At 43.7% G+C, this 27,055-nt stretch overlaps 1 protein-coding gene across 7 annotated transcripts; it reads right to left on the bottom strand.

Moving 5' to 3' along the window:
• Positions 1 to 4,622: 4,622 nt before the first annotated feature.
• On the bottom strand, positions 4,623 to 25,877 carry LOC128448662 (uncharacterized). 7 transcript variants are annotated; one of them, XR_008339776.1, is made up of 5 exons: positions 25,759 to 25,877; positions 25,347 to 25,504; positions 9,408 to 9,489; positions 5,179 to 5,343; positions 4,623 to 5,014 (listed from the first exon to the last, which is right to left on the bottom strand). XR_008339776.1 is itself a non-coding variant. In XM_053431414.1 (3 exons), the coding sequence occupies exon 3, from the start codon at positions 16,274 to 16,276 to the stop codon at positions 13,289 to 13,291; it is 2,988 nt and encodes a 995-aa protein (XP_053287389.1). In that variant the 5' UTR covers positions 16,277 to 16,992; positions 25,347 to 25,504; positions 25,759 to 25,877; the 3' UTR covers positions 12,403 to 13,288. The 7 variants fall into 7 exon arrangements, 3 of the variants coding, with proteins under 3 accessions (XP_053287389.1, XP_053287391.1, XP_053287390.1); XR_008339777.1 differs by lacking the exon at positions 25,347 to 25,504 and having other exon boundaries at positions 25,759 to 25,874; XR_008339779.1 differs by lacking the exon at positions 5,179 to 5,343 and having other exon boundaries at positions 4,940 to 5,014.
• Between the last annotated feature and the right edge of the window lie 1,178 nt (positions 25,878 to 27,055).

Genomic DNA, 27,055 nt, shown 5'->3' on the forward strand with positions numbered 1-27,055 from the left:
GCAGATACTTCACACTAAAACATTCTTTATAGACCAGGATAGGGCTTTGGAAACGGGTCTAAAGTCTTTTCCAGTTGGCTATTTCAACATACTGTATATCAGCTCAAGTTTTATATTTGAAGTTGTTTTGCGATGATTGAAAAGATGTTGAAAGTCTCTTTAGTGTGATATTGTTGTCATATCCAGGTTCAACCAGTTGGTGGAGGAAACGTCGGCCTCTGCTTTTGGTCCGCGTAGCTTTAGGGGTCGTTCCAGATTCATCACTATAGAGTGAAACATGATGACCGTGCACTTGTAGAAGAGTTCTAGAACAGTTCTATAACAGTTGTCCATTGAAGTATCAGAAAATCCTCATGAAAAGAGATGGAACCAGGCCGACCATCTACGAGATATAAGGTACAAGACCGTGTGCATCATTATTTTAAGATGGAAAGAACTATCCAATAAACCATCGTGAATGATCGTTTAATCTTGTTGTAAATATAGTAATATAGTATAGTGTTTGAATATATGTACTTTGTGTCTTGTAGGTAGTATTCCATGGTGGATAGAATAGTACTGTCGTATTATATAGTGTTATCAGCAACATACAGTGCTTCTTTCCCAAATGCAATGACAATATTTCTATCTGGAGCCACACTATTATCATTATTATTATCATTATTATTATTGGAAATGATTCCGAGGACTCTGGATGTTTTGTGCCTCACTGCAGAATAGATCCAATTAAACAAAGAGACCACAGTAGATTTTCAGACTGGGCTCATTGACTGAGCCTGCAGGCGAGAGGACGACCCGATGACTCGAGTGGCCGTCTTATGAAAGCATCATTTCCCTTCATGTTCTGTGAGATTACACAGTCGTCTGACAAATGATGACTGCTCCGTGCACGCAGAGGCTGTCTGCACTTATCAAGGAAGTCTGTAATTTAAATGTACAGGCCGAAGTGACGTGTCCACAGACTTCGCAAAGTGTGATCTCTGCAGAACATCATGTTATAAGTCCAGCATCGGGACGCTCTGCTTTACTAAGTCACGTCTCTGTCTCACTTCCTTTGTCTAAGTAGCCTGACTCCGGAGCAGAGGGTGGTAGAGCATCCACTTCCTCACAAGACGCTCTGCTTCTCTGTGTTTAAAAGCATCATGGATAAGATCTGCAGCTTATTCAGATGTGGTAACAGATCCTTTATGTCTGGACAAAATTTCGACATGGAGATGTGCAGCCTCTTTCTCATGTTAGGGCCAAACAACATCTCATTTGACTTTTCATACTTCAGAGATTTGAGAGAAATTATATCATCCCGCTGGAAAATAAACAAAATAACAAGTAGGTCCCAAGTTTATAGAATAGACAATAATAATCATAAAGTAAATGTTATTCGTAAAATATAAATGCCACAGCTCCCTTCGATGTAGAGAGCTGTGGGTTGAGAGAAGGTTTAAAGCAGACAATGAGTTGGCATTAATTACACAGGATAAAGTAAGTGTTACAACCTGTCTATATGCAAACTGTGTTAAACTCTGTCTTTATTGAAGCACAGAGAACGAGGTTTCTGGTTCAAATCTGGATTTCCATGCTCGTTTCTTGCTTTGGAGAGCAGCCAGGCTGATAACAGCAGCCATGTTGGAATCCATTTTTTGCGCCACCGACAGTAATAAAACTTGAAAACGCCAGAGGGGGGGAGTTGGAAAGTTTCCACTTCAATCGCCCCCCCAATAAACTGCACGATGCAAAATGCCTTTTAAAAACGGGGTTGGAAACAAACAGTGCTGCATCACTGCTTTAAACAGATTAATGTGTCTCATCATGTCTCTGTCTCTGTGTGAGAGCGGGACAGTTGGCAGCGGGGACGGACATCCCGTTTTCTTTTTCTTTTTTTTAACAAGAGTAATCCGCCAGAAGCTTACACGGTAGTTTGCAAGATAATTTAAAATAACAGGAGAGGGGATTACACGTCTAAAACAAACCGTATCAGTTCGCTTTGTCAAATGCAAACTAAATCCCAACGGACAGAAGGGAGAATCCATTTCAGATGACCTGTTTCATTCACATCTGTGCTCGGAGGACAGAGCTGGAGCGGAGACGGACGGAAACCTCTGGGCGGCGCACATCTGTACGGCTGTGTGATGGAATGTAGATCAAATGGTGGTGATTCATGGGCCATCACACAGACAGCATGCAAGCACTTGGTAGGCGATAGACGTACTGCAACACACACACACACACACACAGACACACAAACACACACACACATACACCCACTCGAGCAAAATGCATTTATATGACTGTCTGCTTACACTTGGATTCACAGTTGAACTGCCACATCATAGAGAAGAAGGCCACTCGTACACACACACACACACACACACGAGTATACACACACAGGTCTACCTACACAAATGGACTCCGGTGCACACACTTGCTCACATGCAACCCCACGGAGTCGCACTCTGACTCACCGACACACTCGTGAGCCAGACTCTCAAACACCCACAGGACTGAAGCCACGGGCCAAATGTGTTTAGCGACTCCTTTTACTCAGAAGCCTTTACGCGTGATATGGCGGCTAATGCGCTATAATTAAGACCAAATGACGCAGACACGTTTTTTTCATGGCTGACACACAACTAGAGGGCACAACGTCCTCCCTGGTTTCCAGACTGCAGCTGGAGATCGAGGGGATTGAGGTGTAGATGGAGGCGGAGCGGCTGGAGAATGTGTTGTCAAGAAGATACACATCAGCCGTGGAAGTCGGTTGTGGAGGGAAATGTGATGTATGGGAATCAGAGCGTCTGCTTCCCTCAGATAAACTGTCAGCTGAATGCAGAGTTCAGCTTCGATTCTGATTCCTAGACGTCTCATAACAAACTGGAGAACAAGACACTCGCTGGTTTCCAGTAAGAAACAAATCTGTCAGTTGATTGGTTTGTTGATTGACAAAAGTTCCAACGACTTGAAGCTCCTGAACTGAGCTGATTTATCCTTTTGGATCTTTTCTTGGACTTGTTATTTGCCTTGTGTTTGAGTTCATGTATTTATTTGCACTTTACACTTCCTGTGCCGAGGGGCCACATCCTTTAGAGGCTGCATCTGAAGAAGAAGAACAACTGGACGTCCCATTTGTCCTTTTCATGAAAGAAGGCCCTGATGGCGGATCCCTCTCGGGGGAAACCTATCCCAGGATTCATTGCGCTTTGGGGACAAACTTATGATTATGACGGCCGACGCTCGAGTGTCACGCTTCAACTCATCCGAGCGGCTAATTGTACACGTGTTAATTTAGGGATGTCATTTTAGAATGTGGATCTAAATAGATATTTGTCTATTTAATGTCATTTTATGTAACACTGATTACAGCTCAGTAAATAACATCTGTTATGAGATGCAGACCTAAATTGAACTGAACCTTAGTGCATCTCGAATGTGAGTAGGTAGCGTTATTATGGAAGCTTGTTTTGAGCTTTAAATTCCGATGTGGAAATAAAAGTGGCACAGTGAATTGAAGGTCTTTGCTGCAGACGGACATGCTCTTAATATTTCCACTTCACGTCCCACTCGGTGGCTTTAACCTCAGTCTGCTCGAGGTGCAGCCGTGAAAGTAGCAGAGCTGCACAGAGGGAGATACGTGAACAAGTGCTGGAGCAGAGATAAATATAAACCTGTGTAGTGCTGCTGTCATCGCTCCTTCATGCTGCAGCGGAGCCTCTCATCGGGGAGGGCAACATATTGAGGATCCCATCCAGGTGCTCGTGACCTTCATCGTCTCTCAATACAGACTCTATAATAAAGCAGCTTTCAGAGGAGCCACATAGAGAAGTTCATCTGAGTTCAACAGGGCTCTTGGAAGTTTGGAACATATGTTTTTTAACTTAACGCCGGTCCTCCACCTCCTCCAGTGTCGAGAGTGTTTGAGACCAAATCTCCAAAAACAGCATTTCACTTCTGAAATATATTACAACCATCGTAACTTTACATTTGTGGATGTTCAAAGCCTCAGATCTGTAAAGAAAAGCAGCTTTTATAAGGTTTATATTCATGTTTTATGTTTACACTCCTCAGCCATCGTCTAGAATATTGTGAAACTTGTTTGGGAACTTATTTGTGTTGGAAAATGAATTTCTCTGAATAACTTTCCTCATATGCTTTTAAAAATACATCACTATTTTCAAAAGCTTATCTTAGACTCAAGGATAAATCATCCATTCATCCCATGCTTATCCTTTGTGGATCGGGGGGGCTGGAGATAATCCCAGTTATCATTGAGCGAGAGGCGGGCTACACCCTGGACAGATTGCCATTGATAATAATCCAATTAATCAAATATTGTGACTCGTTGTTCCAACATGTCTGAGTTGATTTAGCTTTTAATTCTCATTCCAGATTAATTATCCACAACCAACTTCTCTGGTTTTACTCACATCTGTTGTTCCTCAGGTTAAATGTTGAGCTTGGTCGGGAGAAACTTCTTCAATTCAGCACAAGATCAAACAAATCATGGTTTAACATTTAATTTAATTACATGAAATCCCTGGCTGGTGCACGTCTAACTTTGTTTTTAGAAACTTTTGAGTGCAGTGCATTTTGTGATTATGCAGAATTGTTGCTCCTCCTTCAAGGTCTGGGTGCAGTAACTCCCTCCATCAGCGAGAGAGGAGGTGTGAGGGCGGATCACCAGGACCCTGTTCCTGCTCCTCATGTCTCCAGCTCTTCCTTGTGTTGTCCTTTTTTCTCTCGGTCTCTCCAGTGTCCACCTCCCTGGCCTCTGTGCTCCTTGCCAGACTTCTCTCTTTCTCCTGAACAAACACTATTTTACCTTCGTCAATTAATTCTTCCATTCAGTTCCATCCCGACTGCCATTTTATGCCTCTACTCTTTTGATACCTCCCTCAAATTCTGCATCCATCCATCCATCCATCCATCCCCCCCCCCCTCCTCACCTGCATGTCTTATTCCATGTGGCCTTATTATCATTTCAAAGGGGGACGGTGGGCTCCTGCTTGGCGCAGCCCTCTCCCTGAAATAACACGGGGGGGGGGGGGGGGGTAAATCAGGTTCCTCGTGAACAGTCAACAAGGGGCCGGCGAGTTCATGAAAGATGCAGCAGGGAAAGGACACATCAGTAACACACAGAGAGAGAGAGAGCAGCTCGGAGCAGCTGGTGAAATATCAAACGCTCACCAGGCAAGTGCATCAACTCCTCCCTCACGGAGAAGTGTAGAGGTGTGACTCGCAGGGCTGATGTTCCTCCCCCAGCAGATGTAGTGCAGATTTAATGGCTATTGAATTATTCTTAGGGATCCTGCTCAGTTTTTTTTTACATTTCTGTTTCATTATCCATAGTCCCTGTTGGGGATGAAGACAAGTTATTCTCTGTTGACCTCAAAGATATTTAACTGAGTTTAAGTTTATACTCAAACTCTTGCTGTTTTACTTGTTTTGTCTGATTAAGGGTCTCCTTAGTTTGTTTATATGTTTATGTTGTATTATATATTATATTCTACATTTATATCGATGAATGATGATGAAGAAAAAAATAATAAAAAACTCAATGATCCAAAACTCAGGCCGGGACAAACTGACAAAGAGAAACACGGAGGTTGCGTCCGAATCCACTCAATCACTATTCCCTGCTTCCCTATATAAGATGCATTTATTCGTCCCAAACACATGCACAGTCATGCAAAGACACACTCATGCAGGTAGGGAAATTTAATCTCTGCTTTTGACCCATCTGGTGCAGTACACACAGGGCAGTGAGCAGCCGCGTACGACGCTCGGGGAGCAGATGTTGGGGGAGTAAGGTGCCTTGCTCAGGGGCACTAGACAGGGTAGAGAGACTCTTGGATTTTTGGACAGATCAATCCAGGTTCGTCTTTTGTTGTCTCTCCGTGGAGTCGAACCAGAGACCTTCTCTGCCCATAGTCCAAGTTTCTGCCACTAGACCACCGCCTCTCATATATATATATATATATGAGAGAAGTCACTCTCTATATAGTGACTTCTATACAGAGACTATACAGTGAGATCATTGGAAAAAGGAAAACATGCTTTTGGACAGTACTCAGTAACTTTCTGAGTTCATGATTGTTATGCTGGTCTCTTGCCAGCGTGTGTCTTGGCAGATTAATGCTCTACAACCCTTGTTTACCATCTGAACTCAGCTTGTGTAACTCTGCTGGTGTCTTGCAGAGGGTTTTTCTGACAGCAGCACACACACACACACACACACACATCAAGACCTGGGACACAAATCCTCCACACACATGCACGCACATGAAAACACTGCTGGGTGTTTGTACGCATGCAAACTTAAATATATATATATCGACGGCCCATAGGAAAGACCGTGCAGCCTCGGAGGCTCTGTGCCGAAGTGCTTTGAGCCGGACGACTGCTCAAAGCCTGATAGTGACCCCCCCCCCCCCCCCCCCCCCGCACAGAGACACGTATTAACAAGGACACAGATGTTACACATACATGAAACCCAAGATTTGCATTTGTTTGCAACTGTGCTTTGGTAGTCACGCCCCGTCGATGGTTCATCCAGCAGCAGAGAGAAACACTACGGAGGACACACTGCACCAGTAGGCCTCCTCTTCAGGTTGCTTGACCCCCCCCCCCCTCTTCCCTGCAGTCAGTGATGGTGTTGGACTTGACAGCGCGAGTATGTGACTGACATATGTAGTTGAGGCCTGAGGTTTGGCAGCGACGACCTTGTCCCTCATCACGTCTCCGCTGTCCCCTGCAGCTCAGTGTTTCAGTGGGTTTGCATAAATGAAATGCCCCAGTGTCCTCCAGTGGGCAGCTGGAAGTTTCCCAGCATCCTGACCCAGTGAGCGGAATCACAAGAGCAGCATGCACGTGGGTTTACATACGTTTATTTTTAATTTTTTCAATTTGTTTTTTTTCCGTTAACTTCACATTAAAAAGCTGGTGAGGAAACAAAGACGTGTGCTTCAGCGTCACTGACACATCACGCACACACACACACACACACACACACACACAGACGCACACACACACACACACACACTGCCCGGCAGGTAAAGGTGACCGGGTGAACACGATTGTGATCTTTGCGTGTCACATCAGAGTGACGGACACAAAGGACACGTCTCCGGCGTCTGTGCTCGTCAGCGAGTGACATTTAACTGAGCCACGGACGCATTGGGACGACCCTTAACTTCACATGCACACACACACTTTACTGAGACAGACACACACTCTGTACAACAACACCTCCTTTCACGAGACACTTCCCTCCGGGTGCCATGGTTTTGTCTTCTGGTGCACAACTCTCATAATAGAAAACCTCCCTTTCCTTCCTTCTTCTTGTGTCTTTTTGTTTTAAACCTTTTTATTCTGTGTACCACATGTGTGTGTTTGTGATGTAACAGTGGTTTCATGTGTGTGGCAGCAGGAGAGCAGCTTCCAGGCTCTCGGAGAGAATCCTCTTTTCATTGTTAGCGTATACGTACTCCACCGTGGAGGAGGATGAAAAGCGTTTTTTATCTAAAAATACCTGAACAATGAAACTTCATGTCTCAGAAATAGATTCCTCTTCACTCAATGAGTCTCAACCTGTGACTGTACAAGGAAAAACACAACAACTGCCACAGCTAGTGTTTTCTGTTTCCAACCATTTAGTGATTACTATTTCACAGAACCTGTTTATTTATTAAAACCTCGACCGGAGGATTTGGACCATTTGTTATGCAGCCTTCTAGTTTTCACTCTGTGACAATGATGTATTTAAGATTAATTTCCCAATCTCACTTTTTTCTTTTCTCCAAAGAATAAACATCAGCCCCCCCTCCCTCTTATTGTTTTGTGTTGGTATCAAAAGTCCTTCATTTAAATTTTGCACTGAAGTGTTATTATATACAGACGATGTCCGGATTTATATCTCGAATTCTTGAGGCCTCATTCTCCCAAGTTTCCTTATCGTCTTATGTGTTTTCCCTTTTTCTAAGTAAGTTCTTAGGAGGCAAAACTTTGCAAAAATCCTACAAGGACTTTTTTTATCAGACAGACAATATTTGTTTCGTAACATTTTACAACGTTTGCTCTTAGCCACAGTTTTTTCATCTTTTATTAAATTCCATTGGTTTAAACCAATCAGAAACCAATCATCCACTATATAAATTAAAACATATCCATATTACTTCTTGGATGAACCTTGGTCTATGATTGAAGATCCTATTTACTCTGAGTGACTCTACTGACAGATTTGATTGTAACTGACAGCCGTTCATCACCCGTGTTGAGGTCAGAGGTCAGAGGACTGACTCAGAGCGTAAGTCATGTTTCTGAATGTTTCCTTGTGAGAACTAAAAAGGATCAGATCACAGGCTGATGATCAACGTGTTCTGACCAACATGACATCAGACTCATTTCCTCCTCTGTGTCTTTATTTGATATTTTTGTTTCACTGCTTTCCCCCGAAAAAAATTAGTATCACAGGTGGAATGTGTTGTAGTAGAATAGACTTTGCTATTTGCTAGAAAGTGCTTCAATAGATTTTTGGGTGAGCTTGTTTAGATAAGTGCTATAAAAATCATTACAATTATTATGATTGTTTTTTAGGACAATGCATTGTATGTGTTTCTGTGAGAAGTTTCTTTTGGTATCGATAGTGGATCTGTGAGCTGGTTAGTTCCACTCAGATCAGTGATTTTTCCAAAGAGACCAGATTGAGACGGCAGAGAAATATATCATAAAACAGTAAAAACCATTTCAGAAGAGATGGAGAACAGGGATATTGAGAAATGAAGCTGCTTTGGTTAAACCATTACCAACTTTGTGATGGAGCTTTTCTTCTGAACAGCTGCAGATCCCATTTGAGCAGAATGAAATGATGTGGACAGTGTTGTGGCACGGAAACCAAATTAAAATTAACTGACAATGAAGGGAGATTCATGAAAAGCAATTTTTTGACAAACCCCCGTTTAACAGAAATACAAAATCATCCCTTGCCATTTCTCTTCTGAATGCATCTGTGTGAACACGAAGTTGAAAGGTCATAAATCATCAATAATAAAGACAAAGACTGAGGGAGGAGCTGCAGAGCCCCCGGGATGATACACATTTGAAATGACATCACTGCCACCGCTGTCTGATGGGACTGATTATTTCTATCTCTCTTTATTTCTCCATCTGCTCTGTAACTGCCCTCTCTGTTACGTATGTGCACCTTCGACCTCAGCGAGTCCTGAGTCGGTTTCTGCTTCAGCCAATCTCACCGCAGCTCACGACCCCGTGTTCCCTTGTGTGTCGGGCACCAGGTCACTCACACCAATCTCCCCTCTTTCCAATCCAAACACACTTAACTTACTTGGCTCGACAATGTGCTGCGTGTTAGGAATATAATGTGTGTGCTGACAGTTATAAATATACAGTATACACACCTCCATGGGTAGATAGCATCAGGCTCTTTGACGCATGGTGGTGGGCCTGGAACTGCACATCAGCCCAGATGTTTGATCTGGACTGAAACACAGGAGGAGACCAACAGATTTGATAAAAGAGTGAGTTTAAGCAAACAGATTTTGGTGGAGACCTCACGCTCCTCTTCCCCCAACAGACGGCAGAGGAAACCGAAAAGAGCTGCAAAACATGAACATGGAACATGGAATCTAAGAGACAGAGATGAAGATGTTTGGAATTGTCATGGTAATTTCTCAATAGTCAAGCACAAGTCATTACAATGTCTTTCTGGAAGTTTATTCTACATCTGCAGATGGGCATCAATGTACAAGACCATGGAATAGATGTCATACAATGAGCAATGACATACAGGAAAAGCAACACTTTATACATCTCCAAGCCCCTCCTAGAGAGGAAACAAATGTTATCGATCAACCTCTTTCATGTTAAACAATAGGTGACCAATATCCTGTCTCCTAATCTTTCCCAGACCTTTGGAATGTAGCATCTGTTTTTCAAGATCCCTTGAGTATATTACAAACACAAATCTCCCGTTCTGTTAAGTCTTTGTTTGGTGACCTCGTCAGTGAGGATGTCACATAACAGTCATGAGTGCAACCCTGACTTCTCAGGCAACATTTGTTATCTTTTGAAAACATCAATATCAATCATTGCCCTAATGAGTAAAATTTCTATCACAATCCTCCCCTTGAGCCTTAAGGGCTCAACATCCTCTAAACATCTTCAAACATCTCAGCATCCTGAAAAGGAAGTGTCCAAGATGGATGAGTTTCAGGAAGTTGAACATATTGTCCAATCATAGACTTAATTAGGGATGTAACCATAGTCTTAACACAAGGAACAATAAAACATGCCAACAACACTAATACACAAAATGAAATCAAAATAGGCATAACAAATTTAAACAATACATTTTTCCAACCTGTTACAGTTAACCATGACTCCCAATCCCATCCTCCAGGAATTTGAGAGTCCTTGTTCTTCTCCTCAAACAATAGGTCATTTAGATGGGAAACTATATGCGTCATATTATCAGAAATGTCCGGTATATATGTGCAGCAATTTGTTCCGATTATGTGGCATACACCCCCTTGACTTGCGAGCATCAAATCCAAAGCCACTCTATTCTGCAAAGCCACATTTCTGATACCTTGAAAACTTGGAGAAAGAGATGAAAATCCCTCTCCCACTAAAGCTGTTATATTTTCCAGTTCCAGAGCAATTTCATCTATCCTGTGTGCATTGTTCACAGTTCCCCACCAGGGGAAGAGTCCTCCGAATCCTTTCTCTCCTGGAGACACTCTTACTGTGGAACGCTTATGTCTGAATGGCAAATAATAGTGAGCATAATCTGTATGGAAGTGGGTGAGGTTAGATAACAAAGTAACAGAGGGTACTAATTTGGCGAAATAACAAGTCCCACACCACCCCGGTCGGAGTGACTGGTAAACATATTTTCCACACACCCACACATGTTCCCTCAAAGACCCATACCCATCACTTGAATATTTGCATGTTCCTGCTGCTCCCCGATCCCATATCAAACCACAAGTAGCTACAACCTTTTGCTTACATGGTGAGGTTCCCAGATAGTGATCCTCAGCTTTAAAACATTGTCTAGCAAAACAAACAGTGCCTAACTGTCCGGTGGGGTTTATTGTCATCACAGGTTGGTGAATTTCCTGATCTGCCACCAAAAACATATCCCAGAATCGTGCTGTGGAACCCCCATAATTAACTACTGTCACAACCTAGGGTGGGAATGACATACAAAACACGGACGTGGTACCAGGTAATACTAAGGTTTTATTTCAGATTTCGTTCCCTACAATTGTTCAGCTCAAGTCAAGTTAACAAAAACGTCTGCAACCAATCAATACACCACGCACAGGTACGAAACAAAAGATTAACACAACACCCCCGCTGCTGGGCCAAGACCAGCCTCCAGCCGTCTCTGCTGCAGGTCCAACAACCCCGATGGAGGAGGAGCCAGAGCCTTTTAACCAGTCCGGGACCTGCGCGCCGGGTGCACCCAGTTACAGCTCATCAGCCAAAACAGCCAATCTGCATGCAGCGATCAGAGGGCACAAACAGGGGGTTAGATACAATACCGGCACAGGCCAGCAGGCCGTCACACCCTCCCCCTAAAAAGATGGAAACCCCCCCCCAGGTTTTCACCTGTCCCAATGTTTACACAATAAACAAAACCAAAATTCAGTTAAACATATAAACATTACTCAGCACACATAGGGGCTCGTGACAATGCATCTGCAACTACATTGTCAGAGCCCCTAACGTGGCGAATATCCAAGTTGTATGGCTGAAGAAAGAGACTCCATCTCATCAGCCGTTGGTTTGGGTTCTGGAGAGAATGTAGAAAGGTCAGTGGGTTATGGTCGCTATAAATAACCACGGCCGAACAATGCCCACCCACATACACCTTGAAATGCTGGAGTGCCCATACGAGCGCGAGGGCCTCCTTTTCAATCACAGAATAATTCAATTGGTAATTCTTGAATTTTCGCGAAAAGAAACATACAGGATGTTCTACGCCAGTGTCATTTTCTTGTATCAACACCGCTCCAGCGCCGACGTTACTGGCATCCGTTTGAATTTTAAATGGTTTGTCCAGTCGTGGAGCCATCAAAACGGGTGCAGAGCTTAACAGAGCTTTAACCGAGTCAAACGCGTTTTGACAGGTGTCTGTCCACGTATAAGTGGCCTTTGCTTTTAACAAACTAGTCAATGGCGCGACTACGGACGAAAAGTTTCTGCAGAAGCAGCGGTAAAAACCCACCATCCCGAGGAAGCGCATTAATTTGCGTTTTGTAGCAGGAACAGGGAACTCGTCAATAACCTGCACTTTGGCCCGGATGGGGAGCACTTGCCCCTGCCCCACTACCTTACCCAGGTAGGTCACGGTCGCTCCAGCAAACTCACACTTGGCTAGATTAACCGTGAGCCGTGCCTGTGCAAGGCGCGCGAGGAGCAGTCGCGAGCGCTCCAGATGTGATGACCAGGTATTACTGACCGTAACCACATCATCCAAATAAACAGTTACCCCTTCCAGCCCAGCCACAACACGATTCATTAATCTTTGAAATGTCGCTGGGGCATTACGCAACCCAAATGACATGACACGATACGAAAATAACCCTTTAGGTGTGATAAAAGCGGAAACTTCACGAGCCCTCTCAGTTAACAGCACTTGCCAATATCCTTTAAGGAGATCTAATTTTGTGACGAATTTGGCTGCTCCGACTTCATCAATACAATCCTCTATACGAGGTAAAGGAAACGAATCAGGTTTGGTTACAGCATTTAGCTTGCGATAATCAGTACAAAAACGAAACGTACCGTCAGACTTTTTAACCAATAAGCATGGCGAAGACCAGCTGGAGAAAGACGGTTCAGCTAAGTTATTGTCAAGCAAATACTGAACCTCTTCGTCCTGACTTTCCTTTTTCCCGATAGGCACTCGATAAAAACGCTGCCGGATGGGCTCAGCACCCCCCACATCGATATCGTGCTCCAGCAAATCAGTCTGTGTAGGCACATCAGAGAACAACACTTTAAACTCCCCAAGCAAATCAGTGAGCTCTTGGCTCTGAATCGAATTTAAATGTTTTAGGACTGACGGCATGGCTAGCAATGTCTCGGAATTCTTTAAACGTCCTTGTAACACACAATCATCGGTTGTGTTAAGCTCCTCCCCCTCTGATGCTGCCACCATCAAAGGTGCGCGAACCAGAGAGGAGCTGTCCACTAGCACCACGGGATCGATCGTTTTCACAGCGTGCCGCTCCTCCCGATTATAGAACGGTTTCAAGAGATTGACGTGTCATCTTTGAGCGCAATTCCTCCTATCCGGGGTCGAGATCATGTAATTATCATTTGGGCCACAATGCAGGACCTTATAGGGCCCAGCGTACTTGGCCTGAAACGGTGAACCAAGTACCGGAAGCAGCGCGAGCACTAAATCACCAACAACAAACGTTCTGTGCTCAGTGCGACGATCGAACAGTGTTTTCATTTTTTTCTGAGATTCCTCCAACCGTTCCCTAGCCATTCTCCAGGCAGAGGACAGACGGCGGCGGAACCCCAGAACATATTCAGACAAATTATCAGGCGGCTCTGAATCAGTCCATTTATCATGGAGCACTGACATTACCCCACGCACACGGTGTGCAAAAACAAGATCATTTGGACTAAAGCCAGTACTTTCATGAGTGACCCCCCTGGCTGCTAACATCAGCCATGGCAGGCCCTCCTCCCAATCGCAACCTAACTCGACACAATATGCACGAAGCAGTGATTTCAGCGTTGAATGAAAGCGCTCCAAAGCACCTTGGCTCTGAGGGTGATAAGCGGTTGCCAGATTTTGCTTAACCCCCAATTGCCTGAGAACGTCTTTGAACAATTTTGATGTAAAGTTACTCCCACGATCAGATTGAACAACTTTCGGCAACCCGAAAGTTGAAATAAATTGACTCAGTGCTTTCACAATTGCTTTCGTGTTAATAGAACGTAATGGAAAAGCAGCTGGGTAGCGAGTGGTCTGGCACATAACCGTGAGCAGGTACTCACAGCCTGTTTTAGAGCGAGGTAGAGGCCCAACATTGTCAATGATAAGGTGCTCAAAAGGTTGACTCGCAGTCGGAATCGGACGCAACGGAGCCGGCTTCAACGTCACATTGGGTTTCCCTGTCAGTTGACATGTTATGCATGTTTTGACAAAACTGGCAACGTCGCGCTTAACTCGCGGCCAGTGGAAATAGCGCAAAATGCGATCATACGTTTTCTGTACACCGGCATGACCAGCGAGCTTATCATGAGCGGTTTCGAGTACCAGCGGACGAAACTTATCAGGCACCACCACCTGGACAATTGGATCACCAACAAAACAATCGGCGTGAGGAGACCATTTCCTCAACAACACGCCGTCTTTAATGAAGTAGCCCCCAGCCTTATTCCGAATTTCATTGTCAACGAGTTCAAACAGAGATTTCAATGTCTCATCTGATTTCTGCTCTTCTGCCAATTCCTCACGTGATACAGAGACCGGATAATCCGCGAGCGAAAAAGATTTTGATTTAGTTGACTGCACTCTGTCAGTCTCAGTCTTTAGACTGGCAGAGCGAGTAACTACACATGCGGTAAACACCTTTGGATACTTTTCCGCACTCTCGTCGGTGGACAGCGGCTCTTCAGTAACCACCAGAGGAGAAGACGTATCTGACCAGATGCGTCTACCTGCCAGCTGGTTCCCAAGCACCAATGAGATCCCTTCAATAGGAAGTGCAGGCCGAACACCAAGCTCCACGTTACCCTCCACTAGCTCACACTCCAGAGAGACATTATGCAACGGCACTGAAATTGTGTTTAAGCCAATTCCACGAATTAACAGCGAATTTCCAGTGTAAGACTCATTAGAGAAAGGCAACACCGACCCTAATATGAACGACCCACTAGCCCCAGTATCCCTCAAAATTTTCACTCGGACTTTATGACCACCAACAAGTGACACAAAGCCATCAGAGATGAATGGATCAAACGTCACCTCGCGGTCTGCCACACACGCAGAGGCGCACGCCAGCCTGTGGTCAGGCACTGGAACAGCCAGGATCGAAGCCTCAGCAGTCGTGTTAAACGATTGAGCTTTCTTTGCTTTGAGCACTGGACATTGCCTCAACCAATGACCTTTTTCAAAACAATAACCACACACATCCCTATCCAGAGCAGGCCTTTGCATCGGCTGATATCTTTGAGCAGACCGCTGCTCCTGAGCTTGAGGCACCGGTATAACATTAGGCCATGACCGAAAATTACCTCTATCCATTTTTGTACGATCTAAACGTGAACGGTGCGTCAGCTCCCATTCATCAGCCAGCACGGCTGCCTCAGAAGCAGTGCGCACCTTACGCTCCACAATGTACGTCGCGACACCTTCGGAGAGCGTGTTCTTATACTGTTCTAACAAAAATAGATCGACTAACTCATCCAATGTAGTAATATTTTCGGATCTCCGCCAACGAGCAAACTGCAAAGTTAAAGCTCTCACGAACTCAACATTCGTTTGCTCGTATATCCTCCGGACACTGCGGAACAGAAAACGGTAAGCCTCTGGCACCAGCTCGTATGCTTTAAGCACTGCAGCTTTCACTTTATCATAAACCTGACTGTCTGCCACAGACAGTGCCGCATAGGCGAGCTGAGCGCGACCGGTCAACACACACTGGAGGAGCAAGGTCCTCTCCACATCTGACCAACTGTGCGCATCAGCTACCCGCTCGAACAATTGAAAAAAAGTGTCCACATCAGCCTCTCTAAACGGTGGAACTAACCGAATCTTCCTTTCAACATCTAAATTTGCCGTAGGTGCCTGGCCACCTGGAATTCTACCCTCCCGCAGCAAATTGATGCGCTGTTGCTCTTGATCCAGCTTTATTTTCTCAACCTCTTGTGTGAGACGGATTTTCTCAAGCTCCGTACGTTGCTCTCTATCAAGGCAATTTTTCTCAAACTCCTGCGTGAGACGGATTTTCTCAAAATCCGTCTCCCGCTGCATGACCAGCAGAGCCTTTTGCTCCTCAAAAGTAAACGCTTGTGGTGCAGGTGGTTCAGATGGTGTCGCTGTAGTTATAAGCACCTGCTGATCCACTAACCCGGCCACAACTACACACCTAACGCTCTCTTTTAATCTCCTTTGTATCATGGAAACGACGATGTTATAATTGTCCGCAACCTCGATTAACTGGTCTTTAGTTAACGAGTTTAATAATTCAGCCGAAGGAGTTTGGATAAAACCAGTCACAATTTTTGACGCCATATTCAAACAAAATCAATATTCCCCAATTAACCTTTGATTTGCTACAGAGATCAACAAATTACCCCAGTACCTATCTCAGCAGTAGACCCTGCTTTTCTTCAGGTGGCGTGAGACCGGGGATTTTAAGCACGGAGCCCGTAAATCCAAACAAATCACCGGTTGATAGTGACTCAGTGGAAATCGGAAGTGCCCCCGAGACAACCGCTCTAGATCTTCTGCCACCCAAAAACAACAAACAAAAATAAAAAAAACCACGCATCCGAAGACACGCACTAATCCTAATCAAGGTAATTTATTGATCCGATTTTACAAATCCAAGTTAATCAGAAATCATAACAAGATGACGCTTTACGTACCCAAGAACATTTACTGGTATTTTAGACGAGCCCCCATATGTCACAACCTAGGGTGGGAATGACATACAAAACACGGACGTGGTACCAGGTAATACTAAGGTTTTATTTCAGATTTCGTTCCCTACAATTGTTCAGCTCAAGTCAAGTTAACAAAAACGTCTGCAACCAATCAATACACCACGCACAGGTACGAAACAAAAGATTAACACAACACCCCCGCTGCTGGGCCAAGACCAGCCTCCAGCCGTCTCTGCTGCAGGTCCAACAACCCCGATGGAGGAGGAGCCAGAGCCTTTTAACCAGTCCGGGACCTGCGCGCCGGGTGCACCCAGTTACAGCTCATCAGCCAAAACAGCCAATCTGCATGCAGCGATCAGAGGGCACAAACAGGGGGTTAGATACAATACCGGCACAGGCCAGCAGGCCGTCACACTACACTGATATTCAGTAGTTTAAGTGTACTAGTCATGTCTTCCACATGCCTATTCTTTAGTGAAATCCCCTGAGTGAAAGCTATCAGTACTCCTAATGTCTCTGAGGTATTTAGTGGGATGGTCTTAAGTGGGAGAGTAGTACCCACACCATGAGGAAGTTGTGCACAGACATAACAGCTCTCATTAGTTATTTTTCTAGCGATCACCTTCATGGACTCATACCATGCATTATTTTCAGGTTTCATTTGTTCATCAGAGAGATCAAACAAAAGTTCTCTTTTGGTTATTTCATTTATGCTCGAGTTGTTTTGGCTTGTTCTCCACAGCAGCAGTGGTAGGACGAAGATGACAGTCAGCAAGAACAGGGAGCACTTCCCTTCCCTCCAACCGCACACCAGCCGTCCCATCAGATGCCACTCTTTGTCCATCGGCGCCATTGAATATTAGCAGTGTTCTGCTTGTCAACTTCTTAATCAGTGTGTCGCCTCTCTTTGAATTTTAGAGACGTGTAGCTCCGATGATTTCCATCTGTAAATGATCAAATGGTTCGTCCGGTGCTGGATGTGCACTTTGTGCAATCTGGATACTTCTACCTATGTTGTTTGTAGCACAAATCACACATTTCTGACAGAATTTTTTTTGAGTGGTTTGAAAATCCTTTTGTAAACCAATACTTCTGTATATCTGCTTGCATTCCCCCTTTTGATACATGGTCCTTACCGTGTATCAACTTAGCATAATGAGGAAACAGATATTTCGGTAAACAAGGTTTTCCTATTTGCGGTGCATGTTTATCATTGACAAATTCTATATCAGAAATGAGTTCAACACTCCTGATTGCATTTATCACTGCAGGAAATCTCTTACGATTCACCTTCAAACCTCTGTGAAACTCAATGTTAGGATCAGATGTTTTCTCCCATCCAGTAGCTGCATTACACCTTTTGGTCCAAGTCTCCAAATCCTTCCATTCTTTCTGTCTGGGATTGATTAGTGGCACATGGGGATAAGAATTTGGCATTTTAAACAAATCTTGTTTGAGTGAATCAGTGAGAGCTACTGATACAACACAATGATTATTGTTCCAGTACAGCCAATCCAACCTAAGTTTGTCTTTACCCTGGCCTTCTCTGAACCAGTATTTCTCAAACAAATGATCTGCTCCAAAAGAGATGTGTGCTCTATAATGTAAGCTCTGTGCTGTCATAACATCTGTTAATACGTCTGTACTAAGTGACTCTGCCTGTTGCAGAAGAGTGTTAATTAAAGCAGTAAAAGCAGAGTCTGGAATATTCCATTGATATGCATATATCAAATCCTCTTTGCCATACTTCATAAACACTGATGTTTGTGGAACTCTAGTTACGACTATTCCCTGTGATGTTGAGATTAACATAATGCCCAATGAACACATCAAATCTCTACCCATAAGATTTACTGGACACCGTGGTGACAGCAAGAATGAATGTTTAAAACTCCCTTCAACCTCATCATGGCAAGACAATGGTACAGTATATCTCTCTGTCACTGTAGTACCAGTTGCTCCCATCGTTCTGAGATATCTTGCACTCATTTTAGGAGTAATATCAAACTCTTCACATTTAATGACTGATTCTGTGGCCCCTGAATCTACCAAAAATGTGATGTCTTCACTACTCACTACAATCGTATGTTCTGGCATTTGTTTATATGCATCGTGTGAATATTTAGCATAAAGCTCAATGAGCCCCCCTTTATCCATCTCCTGTTTAATCTCACAATGATTAATAGCCTTCCTAATCATCTGCTCTGTGTCCAACATTAATTTACATGGTGTGTGTGTGTCAGTGTTCTTACGATACTGCTGTGAGGGATGAAACTCCCTCTCCACGTTTGCCACACCTGGATCCGTATCTGTCCCCAGCTCCGCCGCCTGTGTGCGCTGATTCATAGGACACTCTCTCGACCAATGCCCCATTTTTTTTTTTTTTCCGCAATTAAAGCAAGCCTCAGCTCTTCCTCGTCCTCTTCTCCTCCATCGACCTCTCCCTCTCCCTCTCCCGCGGACTTGTGTTTGATAAGCCGCCAGCTGTGCCATCTGTAGCTCCTCTGTAAACTCAGAAGACTTTTTCTTTGTCTTACTGTTCAAGAGTTTTTCGGCATGGGTGGCATGCAACTCGACCTTCTCGAGAGTTGCAGACTCCCAAGCGATGCAGCTTGTTTGCACCATCTCACTGATCTCCGCTCCCGTGCGGGGAAAACTTGCGTTACTTTGGAATAATGAATCCCCATCTGCGTCATCAACAGTCTCTGCAGTTCAGTTCTAGTTGGTTTAAACTGTTTGCAAAAAGCTTCCAATTTCACTGCATACTGTGTTCCCCCACTTATAACTTGTGGGAGAAATGAAATGGTATATTCCTTCATTTCAGTGAATGTCCATGGTCTGTAAATCAACTGAGTGTTTCCATCTCCTGCAGCCACCTCCACCATTGGTGCTTGCACGGATGTTTTTAAACCGTAAGCTGTGCGTTTTCGGGTGAGTTTTGGAGTGTGAGCTGCCGACCATGGCGTGCTATACGCTGGAGGGCTGTCTTCCCCCTCCGCTGCAGGGAGGTCGAGGTCTGGGTAGAGTTGAGAGACGGCTGGAACTGCCGCTTGCGCCATCTGCACCGGTTGCGGCTGAGCATTTGGCGGGCCATCGTGCAGCACCGCTGCCGGCTGTGGTCGTCCCCGTGGCGGAGCTGAGTCGAGATCCGGATCCAAGCGGAGAAACTGAGACTTGGAAATAATATCAGTCCCTACCTTCTGTTTTTTATCTCTGATATTTGCCTCTGTTACCCAACATTCATATGCGGGCCAGTTCGGTACAAATACTCTTTCATTCTTTTTCCTGTTTTTTTTGTTTATTTTCTTTACTCCGTTCTTCTTTAACTAGTAGTTTAATTTTGAGCTGCTGTAACTGGTTCAAATTCAAACTTCCGGTGCTTGGAAAGCCACAATCCCCAACCCATTCACTAAATTGTTCAGTACAACATTTGCCGTAATTCGTTTCCATGTACTGAAAATTAGGAGATGTAGGCTGAGGTGTGTTTACAGAAACCTTCCTCTTTCCTTCTTTACTGCTTTTTAAACCCATTTTTGCAGACCAAAAGATGTACTGATACGGGAGAAAAAAATTAAAATGTTCCTAATTCCTATTTTATTTATTTTATCTATATTTCTTTTATTTATCTATTTTTTAATTTGAATTTTGATTTGATAGGGATGTGTGTGGATAATTTTCTTTTCCTTTTTAGCTTTAATAAACCCAATTATATCTCGTATTTAGTTACTTTTCCTAAATAGGAGTTTTTAGAAAACCTCTTTTCCCCTTTTTTTTTTTAATACCCTTAGTGCATCATAATACTTTTAGAGAAATATCATTCAAATCTCTAGACACACTCTTCTCTCTAGTAATACGCCTCTAGGTATTAAATACTTGGAAAGGCTATTACTTATTTTATGATAACAGTTATTTTATCATGAACTCGACGTCAGAGCTTTCACTTAAAGGTGTGTTTAAATAAATAAACACTCCATACATTTACATATACTTTGTTAAAACAGTTAACATTTGGACCTTTTTCCTGAAAGGTTCCAACCTGGAGCGCTCCTGGATCCTACACCGATTTTGTAACTCAAAACCTTGCCATGCAAACACATCTGTTCCTCACTAAATGAGTGGATCTCTTTACCCTTGACCTTTTTCTAAAGATCTAAAACAAGAATTTTACTTGCCAGAAAGAAAACTGTAGCTTGTCGTACTCGGTTCGCTTGATCACTTCAGTGAGAGGGCTCTCCTTCTCTTCAGCATCCAGTCCCCACTTCTCCAAACTGTTTAGGGAGGTTGAGGTAAGAGTCTTTTAGACTCTTTTGTGCACTATTACCTTCAGCTTTGAGATCCAGAATGTCCTCTCACATCAGTGATCCTGCCAACAACAGCCAAATTGTCATGGTAATTTCTCAATAGTCAAGCACAAGTCATTACAATGTCTTTCTGGAAGTTTATTCTACATCTGCAGATGGGCATCAATGTACAAGACCATGGAATATATGTCATACAATGAGCAATGACATACAGGAAAAGCAACACTTTATACATCTCCAAGCCCCTCCTAGAGAGGAAACAAATGTTATTGATCAACCTCTTTCATGTTAAGCAATAGGTGACCAATATCCTGTCTCCTAATCTTTCCCAGACCTTTGGAATGTAGCATCTGTTTTTCAAGATCCCTTGAGTAGTTTACAAACACAAATCTCCCGTTCTGTTAAGTCTTTGTTTGGTGACCTCGTCAGTGAGGATGTCACATAACAGTCATGAGTGCAGCCCTGACTTCTCAGGCAACATTTGTTATCTTTCGAAAACATCAATATCAATCATTGCCCTAATGAGTAAAATTTCTATCACAGAATCAAAGAGAATAAAGGAGACGTTTTAATATCTTAATATCCTGCTCTCTCACCAGTGTGGTTTTCATAAAGATGCACATCAATTATCTGTGAAACACGATCATTCCCTGGTGTTTAACCCTCCATGTCGCTGGTGTGTGGACCGTGCATGCTCAGTAGTATTACGAGAGCATGCATGCACTCTTACACGAGAGGTGATTCACTTTCACTGCGTGTCTGTGTTACCAATGATGCTAATTTATATGTTCTACTGAAAACAGTTGCTTGTGCAGACTCAGTGTGTTGTGATCCACCCTGAGGCTCTGGAGTCGCTCTGGAATCTGCTCCACAGACAGATGAGGACGACTTGGCCACAGAGCACGTCGGGCTGCTCCTCTGATTAAGAAGTTCTCTCACAGCAGCTCGATACCAACAAGCTCCTGCAGGCGCGGTTAGAACAGTCGGTGATTAATAACGCAGAGGGAATTAATAGGGCTTCCTGGCTATAAACAGGATTTGGACTGGTTGGATGGTGTTGATAGAACCCAGTGTTCTGCAGTCAGGCTAATCCTTAATAATCTGTTCATCGCTGAGGAGGCACCACACGTCTGAAGGCTCCTCAAGCAAGAGACTCCTCTCTCCTTCTCTGTCTCCCCTTGTGTCCTTCTCCCTTCTTGCTCTCTCTCCCCTCTTCTTTCATTTGTAAAATCAGCAACAACCTTTTGATTTCAGCCAGAGGGTGATACCGTCAAGCATTATGTTTTTTACACAATATCTGATGATATGATATGAGTGGGGCAGACAAAATTATAAGCCCAGGTCTGGCACATGCACCCAACTTCCTCCCATGCACACCCTAGATAAAAGCTTTAAGGATAACTCAACAGTTAATCGGACCACTGATGCAGCGTGAATTCTCACAGTGCTCCCAATGATGAGTTCAAATACAGTATATAGGCCAACCTCTGTATGGTGCATGCTCTGCTACACCACTTACAACAACCCACATTACAAAGTGTCTCTTTTTGGGCTTGGTCAATCATTGATGACCATGATAAGTTACCAGAAACCAGCAGATATTAGTGACCAGTAACAGATGTGAAGGATTTACAAGTGTCAACAAATCAATGCTCAATCAATCAATCAATCAATCAAATTTTATTTGTATAGCCCATATTCACAAATTACAATTCATCTCATAGGGCTTTAACAGGGTGTGGCATCCTCTGTCCTTAACCCTCAGCAAGAGTAAGGAAAAACTACTAAAAACCCTTTTAACAGGGTAAAAATATGTAGAAACCTCAGAGAGAGCCACATGTGAGGGATCCCTCTCCCAGGATGGACAGAAGTGCAATAGATGCCACGTGCAGGAAAACATCATCAATAATCAAAGTCTCTAGCAGCATTTGATGAGGGTAGACATCCCGAAGGACAACCCCAACATGACATGCCAAGCAGTCCCGCTGCAAGCACAGTCCATGCTCAGCAACCATCTAGACCACGATCCAACATCCAGACCAGACGCCACTCCAGTCCTCAGTCACCGTCCACCGCCGCCCACCAGGCTCTCCAACTTTATGGGAGAGCAATATTAAATCACACTAAGATTCTGCTTATAGATAAATCTAACACTCAGGAGAGGTGGCTGAAAAAGTAGGAATAAGGTAAAATATCTTATAGATTATTTTTAAATCATATTTAGTCAAACTTTTCCTGTTATTTTGTAGAGTCTCGTCCTCACTGAGCACCATGCTGGGATCATATACAGGAATCTGCTGCATATTCTGTCTCCTCGTTTTCATAAAAATAATATAATAAGAGGTTTTGCACGATGTTTCACGTGAATAAAGTCGCATCTCGTGTTTAATGATATTTCTGTCGTCTTAGGAGAGCAAAATAAAAAGATGACTGACGATCATATTTAGACTAAATTAACACTAACGATTAACACTAATGCGACAGATAGAGAAACTGAGTGAAGAGACGGAGAGAAGGCTCAATGAGGGAGAGTGGGAGGAGACAACCACAGTGAGAGAGGGACAGAGACAAATAGAGAGATGTGATTAAGTGGCCGAGAGCCGGGAGGGTCCATCCATTCCACTTGTCACCAGACAGTCACACGGCTCTAACCAATGGGAAACCAACTCCACTGCTAATTGCCAGTTAGGGAACCTGTCAGTCATGTGGAAACGCCGTCTGAGCCTCATTTGCATAATTCCACATATCTCCTGGCAGTCGGCACTGGATCACACTCAGCGGCCGAAGCGGAGCTTGAGTTCCTCTTGTCACATTTGACTTTGTTGGACAGCGATAACTCTCCCGTCCCAGTCTCCCTGTTTGAAATATTCTCTTCCTCTCTTGTTCTAATGAATATGTATGAGTGTGTGAGTGTGTGAGTGTGTGAGTGTGTGAGTGTGTGTGTGTGAGTGTGTGTGTGTCAAAGTGTTTCCTCCCCGGTGACTAGTGGTTGGTAATTGAGAGGAGGGGGATAATAACAATGGTGTCAGACAGGCTTGAGTGGACTCTGGTATTAGTGGATCTTTACAATGACTAAATGCTGTGTAGCAGACACACACACACACACACACACACACACACACACACACACACACACACACACATACACACTTGGTTGTTGTCTCAGTACAAGATTGTAAGGGAAAGATTAGAGGAGGAAGTAAACAAATCTGGACTATGGGTGTTTTGCATGTGTGTGTGTGTGTGTATGTGTGTGTGTGTGTTTTAACAAGAATAACTGTGCTTGTCTGTGCGCATTTGCATATGTTTTTGAATTATGGGTCCGCTGTCATGGGAGCGTGGCAGACACCAGCCGATGCAAATGTGACCAATGTTTATGTCCATCAAATAATGTCACCTCATTATTCCCCGCTGGCCTCACCCATAACAAATGTTTATTTAGACGTCCAACAATGGCTTACAGGATGGGTGCACACGTCCAACACGAAGTCAAATGAACCAATCTAAATCTAAATGGACGGTCGGGGGGGGGGGGGGGGGCAGAGACATACGCCTGTAGCATTTAAAAACCTGAGAGAGAGAGAGAGAGAGAGAGAGAGAGAGAGAGAGAGAGAGAGACGCAAAGAGTCGATGTATGAGCCTGTGTCTAAAGCTTCCGATCTGGATCTGGTGGAAGACGATATATTCCTGCTTGAATCCAGTAGCTGGTTCCCTGACTGCGGCTCTGACATCCGTGTCCCAGCTGTTGGTTTGTTTATTTCCCCGGCCTCGTCAGCAGGACCAGCGTTACTGGAGAGGGCAGAGTTTGAATCCCAAACTATAGGAAAGTGATGATGCGTATTTATCCTCGTGCTCCACGGGTGCGTAGAGCGGGGGGGAGACAGACTCAGAGCTCGGTGGCAGAGCCGCCGCAGGGAAGCTCGACCGTCGGCTACTAAACAAGCCGAGCAACAACAAGAAATTACTTTTTGTTTTCCCCCAATTACGGTTTGTTGTGAAACACCTCGGAGTTGGTTCAGGTTCAGGAGAGATTGTGTTTTGGTTTATTACAGAAAGATCCCACAGAACGATCTTTCTTAACCTTAACCAAAGTGCCCCAGAGCAACGAGCCCACAACACAACTGGGAAACAACTTGAAAGTACTTTGATATTCATCAGGAAGCGCCTTTCAGATATAAGATGTTGTTTACAAGTAAAAGCATGCAGCCATGAGGTATTACATCATTTTAACACATTATCTGTTTCTCTCTGCGGCTGTAACGTCTGTGTGTTGACTTGAATGTGTTATGATCTGACAACATTGATCCACAGAGACACATTATGTCTGCTCACATGTATTTACGTTAAACACACTTTGCCCAGTACATTTACGACCTCTAATGGTTTATCACTCACGTCGATTTCTCTTTTCCTGCCAAGTCCGCTCAACAACCCCGTCTCTGGTTTATGTCTGTTTGATTTGACATGTGTTCATCTCTCCTGATCAGATGTCTCCATCACGGTCACGACCAACAAAACAAGAAGGGACAAATAATCCGTCATGGTAGGATTTCCTACGCGACAGCAAGACAGAAAGTGGGAAAAACTCAAATATCTAATATCTAGTATTATATGAATATGTAAAACGTGTAGATAAAAACAAGACTCTGAAGGTTTTCATCCAAGCTGCAGGATTTACAAGACGACAACAGTTGTAATACACGAGTGACAGCCTGCTGGTAATAAATGTCCCGGGGGGGGGGTATCACATCTCAAAGTATGAGAGTGAGGATTTGGTCTCATAGATCACAGTCAGAAGCAATCTCACCCTCTGCTCTGGAATAATGGCTTTCCTCAAAACCACTCGTTTGTCTTCTCTTCCTCCAACAACTCCATTTCACTCATCTGTGAATGTTGTTCGTGTGTGTGTTTGGACTTTGATTGTCCGAGTGTGTGTGTGTGTGTGTGTGTGTGTGTTTGACATCATGCCTGTGGGGAAAAAGTGTGGAACATGACCTGCCGCCGGAGTGAAGAATGAGTCACCGTGTGCAAACACGCAGTCCAGTGCACGGAGTTAGGGTCGTTCCTGTAACTTACATGTTCTGCTCTTTCATCCATTGCTTTCTCTCTTCCTCTGTTTCACACACTCACAAACACAGACTCACAAACTCCCTAAATCTCTTTTGTACTTCTAATACTGGCATCTCTTTTCAGTATTTTGATTATTCAATACATCAAATATAAAAAGTACATTCAAATATAACACAACATTTGAATAATTGCATTTCAGTATGATAATTTAAAAAACAAACAATGCTGAGCTGGTGGTCAAATATAAACTAACCAATCTCATTGTTTCTTGAGAAGCTACAAAACTTATTTTAACAAGATGATTCACATCCTAACAACTTTATTCTCATTATATAATGACCTTTGTCTCAGAGTCTCTTTTTTTTAAAAGAATTATCATAATGGAGCTCAGAGAAAAGTTTTTTTCCTTCAGCAAAGGACAAGATATTAAAACTGTTCCTCAAACTGCATATATGGATTCTGCACTTCCCATAATGCACCTCTGTCTCTGAGTGGTAAAGATAACCTGAGAAAGTTATAAGATTTAAATTACAAGTTGTAATACTTTTGTTTAAATTATTTTTGGGAACATTCGTCTTCATGATTAGGAAACCGCTCTTTATGAGTTAAATTCTCTATAAATTGGATTTTCTACGTTAATGAAATTAGCAATAATTAATATTTCTCAGTCAATTTAGAGCGATATTTGTATAAACTTCTTATTTCTTACTACTTGTTACATTATTCAGACCAGCAGCTGCTCAGTTCCCATAGTCTCATCCTCTTCTCTCCCCCTTGAGCCCATTTTGCTTCTCTTCCTCACCGGCTCCAGTCTAATATTTATATTCCATGCATCTGTTTTACTCTCCTCTTTCCTTCTGCGCCCCATCAGTTCACTCTAATTACACTCCCCTCCATCCTCCGCCATTCCTCATGTCCTCCCTATCCTGTTGTTCCTTCCCTTCCAGAGTTTCTCTCTAATGGGATTTAGAGTGGGGTGTTCTTGTCTTATCCATAATTCAGCAGCTCCAACTTGTCCAAGTTATTAGGAGGCC

The sequence above is a fragment of the Pleuronectes platessa genome, chromosome 9 (genome assembly GCF_947347685.1).
Source record: "Pleuronectes platessa chromosome 9, fPlePla1.1, whole genome shotgun sequence".
NCBI lineage: Eukaryota > Metazoa > Chordata > Actinopteri > Pleuronectiformes > Pleuronectidae > Pleuronectes > Pleuronectes platessa.